General features: G+C 41.1%; 2 protein-coding genes across 3 annotated transcripts in view; one reads left to right on the top strand and one right to left on the bottom strand.

Annotated features, from left to right (window-relative positions):
- Nucleotides 1–8,537, bottom strand: part of LOC106808342 (superoxide dismutase [Mn], mitochondrial-like) — a 22,163-nt gene that overhangs the window by 9,987 nt on the left and 3,639 nt on the right. The window contains exon 2 of the mRNA XM_014811029.1: nucleotides 2,193–2,309. Coding sequence (XP_014666515.1) covers nucleotides 2,193–2,309 — 117 coding nt within the window. The remainder of the gene's footprint in view (nucleotides 1–2,192; nucleotides 2,310–8,537) is intronic.
- Nucleotides 3,263–5,906, top strand: LOC106808341 (DNA repair protein complementing XP-A cells homolog). 2 transcript variants are annotated; one of them, XM_014811027.1, is made up of 6 exons: nucleotides 3,263–3,406; nucleotides 3,821–3,945; nucleotides 4,384–4,489; nucleotides 4,751–4,916; nucleotides 5,255–5,372; nucleotides 5,549–5,906. In XM_014811027.1, the coding sequence occupies exons 1-6, from the start codon at nucleotides 3,264–3,266 to the stop codon at nucleotides 5,698–5,700; spliced, it is 810 nt and encodes a 269-aa protein (XP_014666513.1). In that variant the 5' UTR covers nucleotide 3,263; the 3' UTR covers nucleotides 5,701–5,906. The 2 variants fall into 2 exon arrangements, with proteins under 2 accessions (XP_014666513.1, XP_014666514.1); XM_014811028.1 differs by having other exon boundaries at nucleotides 3,833–3,945.

An 8,537-nucleotide genomic window follows, 5' to 3' on the forward strand; every position in this document is an offset into this window, starting at 1 on the left:
GGAAGGGAAATTGTCTGCGGCGGCGGCTGGGGAGACGTCAAACCATCTAGTATCCCCGCCGACTTCGTCGCGGGGGATACAATTACTACCCCTGCAGGTGTTATCGCTGTGTAACTAGAAGTTGCACAGATTCACAGGCCATGGTTGTATGGGTTCACAGTGTTTCAATAGTGTTATGTTCTTCTATCGTTGAACACTGATTCACGGCTGATGCCAACAGATCGAACTAAGATAAACGAATTTAATCAACAGAAATGTGACTTGCTTTTATTCAGGAAACGCCATATTGCGGGAGCCCAGAACGAGGCTCTATAACCTTTGACCTCATACAAGGATAGAAACTACTACAACATTCGGTTGTCCGATGTAGACACGACATCCCTCCTTCTTTTAAGAAAAACCTCCCTACAGCCTGTCAGTCTAAACAGTCCTTGCCAATGGCATGAGTTTTACCGCTTATTTACATCACCTGTCTAAGGAAATTGCCTCACACTCTGGAAACAGCACAACCAAATTAAATGCTTAAACTCAGTTCAACTGGTAGCACACCACTTGTGAACAACAACTATTATATTTCGCACATTCTTAACTCGTAAGCCTAACAGTGGACAAATTACTACTAGAGCTATAGAATGCAACTCTCTAAATGGAACTTACAAACATGTGACTATGATATACAGACACATTCAGTTCAGTTCTAATGTGATGCCATGGGGACAGTCGGTCAAATTTAGCCCATCACAGTCTTGAAATTTAGCCCATCAGTCTTGAAATTTAGCAGGCAGACATCTCTGTCTCTGCGATCTCGCCCTACCACCTTGCGGCACTCAGCACTGGTGGGGTAGTCGCACTGCTTTCACCTATAACGCGAGACGGGGTTGTGGGTGTGGGCACCTTCCCACCGGTATCAATTCTGCCCTTTCCTGAGGCAGTTATGGTTGGGCCTTCGCTACTCTGACCCCCATCGGACTCTTGACTTACCCCGATCTGATCGGTGACAATATGCCCTACTTCCCCATCCATAAACTTCTTCACATGGGTGGTATTCTGTGAATACCTGATACCCCTAGGGGATTCAACTACTAAACTATTCCCCATTTTCTGAACTAGGGTGTATGGCTCGGGATTAAAATTGGTAGACAATTTGTCTACTTTGGGTTGTTTAACCAGCATTTTGTCACCAACTTTCACTTCAGAATATGACGCGTTGCGCTGTTTGTCTGCGTAGAGTTTTGCTTTTCCTTTATTTTCGGAGTCCTTGTCGTGCACTTCGAGATCCGCAAAACTGTCCACACAGAATACGGGGAGTTTTCCTCGGATTTTACGACCAAACAGCAGTTCTGCCGGGCTCCGGCTCGTCGTAGCATGTTCCAATCCACGATATTTGCCCACGTATTTCCGCAGCTCCTTTCTCCAATCCTTCTCCTCAACTTGTGCGATTCGGATTCGTTTGAGAAGGGAGTCGTTTTGCCTATCCACTTCCCCATTGGCTTGAGCCCACCTAGCGGTAACTTTCAGATGGACTATCCCGTTTTCCTTACAATGATCTGCGAATTCTTGTGACCTAAACTGGGGTCTTTTGTCCCATTTTATAGTATTGGGGAGTCCATGTCGACCATATATTTCCTCCAATCGGTCGATCACCTTCTCAGCAGTGGTGGAAGTCATGATCGCATACTCATAGTAATGAATGCACTAAAGTGTATGTAAAAACTCGGATACTTAGATGTTGAATATGTAGTTCCAGCTAGTCCATCATATGTGCATGCAATTTACATTTAAGCAGGTAAAGATATGGTGGGTTTAATCAGGCTTGCAACCCAAAATGGACAATTTCTTATCACATGAAAGCAATCTTATATTGCATAAGTGGGGAAATATTTGTGTTTAAGACAAGAATGATTAAGTAAATGTAATAGGAATTAAATTTCCTAATATTGTATTACCAGTTGTTATAATTAGCATCAATTAAATGTAAATTCTCGCCATTTAAATGTGAACATAGGGTTAAAGCACTGCTGGAATACTTGAAATAACAATGACCAAATAAACGCGAGAACGTATATTCGAAAAAAAAATTCTGCAAAAATATATACTAGCCCAACCACCGAGCATTATTAGCAACAGAAAAAAAAAGAAATGGAGGACAAAGAAAAGAGAAATTAATTGGAATCCAATGATGGTAGACTGACCACTTGGTTGACCGCCTCCCTCGGAGGAGAGGTTCTTCCAGAAGATGCTGTGATTGATGTGCCCACCGCCGTTGAACTTGATAGCCTGCTGCAGAGCCACGACCTTTGTCACGTTGCCTGGCCGAAACAAATGCGAAATTCCAAATAATTACCTACTGTATAAGCTGTATATTTCGCTGTTTAATTTTCGCAAATTTCGCGAACGCATCCCCGACCGTGAAAATAACAACACGCAAATCATTCATACCGAATAATACATAAGTAACTGACCGCGAAATTAACCACTCGCGAAATTGTCCGTCAAATCTGAATTCACGGAAATATCTGTACGCGAAAAATACGGCTTACAGTAATTGCCCCGGAATACTTTGAATGCATATATCTAAAAAGTGATCCTCACATATAGTGTTTATTTACGAGTTGTTTCTATTTATATCACAGTGATAGAAGAGGGTGATAATGGTTAATGATTTAATATTTTTATTACGATTAAGTGGAATGTATTAAAATGCATATATATAGCTTTTATATATTTATTTTTATTTTTATTAAAGGCATAATAGGCCCATCGATTATGCAATTTTAACGAATGCTAGAATAACTGGCACCTTGTGTAGTTAATAAGTACATTACCTTATAGTGGACCACGCCTACCATTCCAAAAAAGTTATCACATACAAAATTGCAGTCTGTAAATGAATCTGATTTAGAACCAAACTAAGTACAATGTAGCCTAGCTACAACCTGCACCACCTAAAACAACGGGTCAGTGCATTTTCAGACCACCAGCACAGCAGGTTGTAGGATATACCATGGATACAATAATGTAACCCAACAAGAGTAGGGTTACATTACCCCTACTCTTAACCCCAACAAGAGTAGGGTTACATTACCCCTACTCTTAACCCCAACAAGAGTAGGGTTACATTACCCCTACTCTTGAACCCAACAAGAGTAGGGTTACATTATCCCTACTCTTGTTGGGTTACATTATTGTATCTAGATATACCATAGTCCCAGGACTTGAAGCCATTAACAACACCCATCATGTTGCTGTTTTTCGCAGAAGCAATGTCTACATCCTCGGGCGCAGAACTGTCTGAAGCACAGAAGACACGTGCTGAGCGGAACAGACTAAAGGCTTTACAGTTGAAGAAGTCAAAGCTTGTCAGCAGACCATCTCCTTATCCGAATAGAAGAGGAGATGCTAAAAGGTAATTCATTTCTCACAGTGCCATCGACCATGAGCCACAGGAACCAGATTGTTAACTGAGACAATGTCTTTTTGTATTTTGCTTGGCAATAATATTTTTGCCAGATGCAATTGTTGATTCTGTTGCAATACATTGCTATTAGACACTACTGCTACATACCAGGTTATAATCATGGGTGAGTGACACATGAATAAAAATGGGTATTAAACACATCAGTGCATGGAGTTCTAGTTTATTGCAGAAGTAGAGGCTAAAGGCAATCATCAAATCCATGTCCCACTGTTCCCCAGCACCAGTTGTAGAGCTAGGCTGCTTGCATTCATCTGTATGATTGAGCAATGCAATTACTCTTATTCCTGTAGGTATGCTTACGATGTGCATGTGGAATTAGCTATAATTCCACCACAAATATAGTTCTTGTTGCAGTAATGATAGAAAACCACCAACTGTCATTGATACTGGTGCAGGTTTTCTGCTGCCAGAGGAGGATGAAGATGCCCAGACTGCTATGCCACGTAATAACATCGTCTATCCAACCGGTAAGAAGCCATGGCGAAAAGCGGAGGAATCTCTTCAAAATAGTGCAGGAGATGTCACATTAACTGTAGCTGTTGTCATAGTTTGTGTCCCATTAGTACAGAATAGCATCTACACGCTGTGAAAATTTAGGCCTGGTCTGGTTTGGTGAAGGATCAAATTCACAACTATAGCTGTTCTCACAGGTTGCATCCCATTGATACAGGATATCATATACACACTGTGAAAATTTAGACCTGGTCTGGTTTTGGGAAGGATCAAATATTAGAACTACTCATATTTATATTTGATTGATGCTAGTAAGTAAGACCGACGTTTATCAAAGTGTGCCGAGATGGCTTCACAAAGTTTCCATTAAAATGATGGTTCTGCTTCTTCTTGAATGTCCTGTGACAACGTGCATTCAGCAGTTAAAGTCATCATATTGGCGGGTATTACAGGTCCGTCGGCGGGGGATGCAGTGCTGACTTGCGAAGAATGTGGAAAGGACTTTTACGAATCATTTCTATACGAAAAATTCGGTCTGTCTGTCTGCAATAATTGTAGGTGAGAAACACACGTGTTTCAGCAGTTAGTTGTGTATTACAAGCAGTTAGTATAACAGCTGATAATGATGCTGCTATTTTGGCCTTTTAACGCTTGGCATTCCACTGTATAATATTTTTAATTTGGTTTACTCTGTGGAATTATACAAATTCGAGACATGTAACCAACTGTCATAGTTGAATGTCTTTCATGCAAACAATTTGTGTCTACTTATGGCACAAGTTTTGCTGGCCAGCTTATATTTGTATGTTGCACCTCCAGAGATAATGATGGAAAGCATGCATTGGTAACAAAGACTGTGGCGAAGAGTGAGTTTCTACTGAAAGACTGTGACCTTGAAAAGAGAGAACCACTACTCCGATACATCGTTCGCAAAAATCCTCACAACGATCGGTGGGGAGACATGAAACTCTTTCTCAGATCACAGGTATTTGAGTATCCAATAGAATGCATGTATTCATGTGCTGCCAGTATTGCTGGTTTTGTATTCATTTGTCGGTATCCATTCACTGATTTAGCTGCGTTATTGTTCAAATAGTTATTAATTTACTTGGTTTATTTTATGTGACATTAATTTTTCACACTTCACATAAAAGTGTAGAAAATAAACTATCAAGGGATACATGCATGGTTAAATATGTTAGCTTGCTACATGTAATACTTAAAAGCCCACGTGTGTATGGGAATGGTAGTATATATGTTATAAAGTGCGGCAGTAATGTTGTATAGTGCAACTAAGAAAGTTTTACTTATTTTTCCCAACAGGTGGAAGCACGTGCCATGGAAGTTTGGGAGTCCCAGGAAAAGTTGGAGGAGGCAAGAGAACAGAGGGAGGAGAACAGACAGACAACCAAACAAAAACAATTCAACAAGAAACTGAAAGGTATATTCAGTATTGGTGCTCAAATACGAATTTTCCAAATATAAAGCAGAATATGTATCTATTATAAATTACAGTATTTTGGTCATCAATACTGCATACTGTTATGGTGTATCGAACATCCTTATTAATCGATTATATAATGCAACCATTATGTCATGCTCTCTTGCCTTTCACAGCACTGAGAATGGAGGTACGGAGTAGTCTTTATAAGAAGGACACAGGACCGCATCAGCATGAGTATGGCCCAGAATCTTATGACGAGGCAGACGACATTTTTAGCAAGACGTGCAAGTCCTGCCAGTACACATTGACCTACGAGAAAATGTAGTTGCAAGTGGGTGGCATCCATAGATCGAGATCGTGCCATTATGTTGTTTAGCTGCTATCAAATTGGCTGTGATAGTTGATATAAGCTTTTGCTATAAATGATTTGATCGACGGTAATATTTTTTATTCGTTGATGAATTGCGCGTTTCATAGTATCCACAATGCATAACATGCCATAGCTTTCTAACCATGTTGTATAAGCAGGTCACAGCATATTGTTGTAGGGTTGAGAGGTAACCTGGATAAAGGTATAGCAATATCTGATACCAGATACCAATATTTGCACGAAATGGGGATACATTGTTTCATGGTTGTTCCTCGACTTGATTGAACTGAATTGTATTGCATTCTATTTTTATTAAATTTGTGTGTGTGTGCGTGCGTGCGTGCGTGCGTGCGTGTTTGTGTGCGTTGTATCATAGCTTGTAATATATCTGCATGGTATTCTCATAATACGTATATTGTCGTGACATGTATTACCATGATTATATAATGTATACTGTATATATGTATGTGTGTATAACAGAATGTATATTGAATGTGTATATATATATATATGTGTGTGATTGCGTGCGTGCGTGCGTGCGTGCGTGCGTGCGTGCATGCGTGGGTGTAGGTGTGTATGTGTCAGGGTATGTGTATGTGTATGTGTGTGTGTGTGCGTGTGTGCATGCATGCACGCATCTACGCCTGTGTATTGTATATCTATGTTCATAGTATTTTCTGTATCATATGGGAATGCTACAGGGATGTCTATCTGTTTTCTGGGAAGTGTAATTTATTGTTAGTGATCCCGATATCTGTATCATACTCTTTACATGATCAGGAGTGTATAATATAGATATATATCTCTATATTATACACTCCTAATGTGATGTATGCTGTTATATACATCATTCTATATGATACGATACTATTCTAGGGTTAGAGTTAGTGGTATTCAATTTTAGCATTTGGCTTGCGAGGAAGTCGAGTGTATAATTGAGTGGCGGCCTGATTGGGCGTGGTTCGCGAGACTCGAGTGGGAAAAAAACTTTCGGCGCGCCCGTTCAAGTGGCCTTTCGCAATTGACATGTAGCAACGCATAGACCTGGCGGCTGGCGCTGCAGGGCCTTCACTGCAAACAATCACCATGAACTCGTTCAAGCGCAGTAGAGAGCTGCTTGCTATTTGCTCGATCGGTTTAGAACGGCTCTATTTGTATTCTGGCCCATCAGGTGAAAATATTCACGAGCGCTTCTTGCTCTTTCCAGAGAACAAATACTTCACGACAGCACAACAATTTTAACTAGACAGAGGGCACTCAAAGAGAGTGCATACCTCCGCGAGCGTGTAACTGTAATACATGTGTATAACAGCGTGTCGCCTGCTGGCTGCTGCTGTGACTAAAACGGCCCTAAGGCGACTGCTGCTGACGTCGACGCCCTAAGGCGAGCTGGTGCTGAATCGATTCGCCCAACGCGATGCTAACATGTTACCAGTGTATAACAGCTGGCTCGCTGCTGGCAAGCGACACAACACACGAACACACACACGGAGCGATCACATTACCTACCCTGCAACTCCGTTGCGCGGAGAGTAAAAACACGCATGTAATCTCTGGGCAACTTCGTAGGCCATACACCACACACACAGCACACACACACACACACACACACACACACACACAACACACACACACACACACACCACACACAACACACACACACACACACACACACACACACACACAACACACGCACGCGCGCATACACACACACACACTCCGCACACGCACGCACACACACACACACACACTCACACACACAAAAACACACACTACACACGCCACACGCACACAGACACGCAGCACAACGCCGATCCCAATAAGATGGTTGGTGCACACAGGTTCACACACACCACATGGGCGCAGTAACGGACGCAATCGGACACGTACCGTATTTTCTGCTGTAGTCGATGAGTTGACTCGTTTCGGATTACTCACCAGATATATACTAACACGGGGCAATAACTTACTCTTTGTTCATACATAGTATCAATAAATCTAAAAATATCCATGTATTGTTAGGTGTAGATTTTTAATGACTCTTTTAAAAAGCATCGGGAGGCTAATTCATTTCGCTCTATTGATGGATCAGAATCGTGGTCAGAATACACGGATGTAAACGTATTCACGCACATCTCAAATGCTACCTCGTAAACTCTATATTCTTTCCCCAGTCCGGCCGTTCCGGATTTGCACATTGGGCTCTTGTCAGAGTCACACACTTCCAAAATCCTCCAATAAATGGTAATAGGGCGTTTTTAGAAAGAAGATAGTATGAACATTAGTCCTAACGTTAACCCTTTTTTCATAGAGCGTTGACAGCATTGTTTTGTAAAGTAATGAGGAAATTCGCTAGGATTTTTTTATGCTCGTAAGTAAACGATGTTTCTATCAACGGTCTGAGAGAAAAAAATTCACGATAAGACTAATGTTGAGACTAATTTGTACCTGACAACAAGACCCTGATTACAAAACCATCAGCAAAATTACCATTCGTATCATAGCAACGCAGGGCTATCTAAACACGAGATTTTAATACGAGGTTTTGGCAGGAAAATTAAGCGCTATCAATAAGAAATATATTCGTGTATTCGCAACAGTCGGGATATTAGCAAACACGAAACTCGAAAGCCATTTACCTTTACCTGGGGTGCAATAGTGGGCTAAACATGTGAATAATGCATGCGGGATGTTATTCTCTAAAAAAACATCAGAATAGTTCGTTCATATAGAATGATGTATATAACAGCATACATCACATTAGGAGTGTATAATATAGAGATATATCTCTA

The sequence above is a fragment of the Priapulus caudatus genome, unplaced genomic scaffold (genome assembly GCF_000485595.1).
Source record: "Priapulus caudatus unplaced genomic scaffold, Priapulus_caudatus-5.0.1 Scaffold269, whole genome shotgun sequence".
In the NCBI taxonomy this organism is placed as follows: Eukaryota; Metazoa; Priapulida; class Priapulimorpha; order Priapulimorphida; family Priapulidae; genus Priapulus; species Priapulus caudatus.

Coding starts and splice junctions, on each gene's coding strand:
- LOC106808341 (XM_014811027.1), top strand. CDS start 3,264: ATGTCTACATCCTCGGGCGCAGAACTGTCTGAAGCACAGAAGACACGT. Junction 3,946..4,383: donor TAACATCGTCTATCCAACCG/GTAAGAAGCCAT, acceptor CGGGTATTACAG/GTCCGTCGGCGGGGGATGCA. Junction 4,490..4,750: donor TCTGTCTGCAATAATTGTAG/GTGAGAAACACA, acceptor TTGCACCTCCAG/AGATAATGATGGAAAGCATG.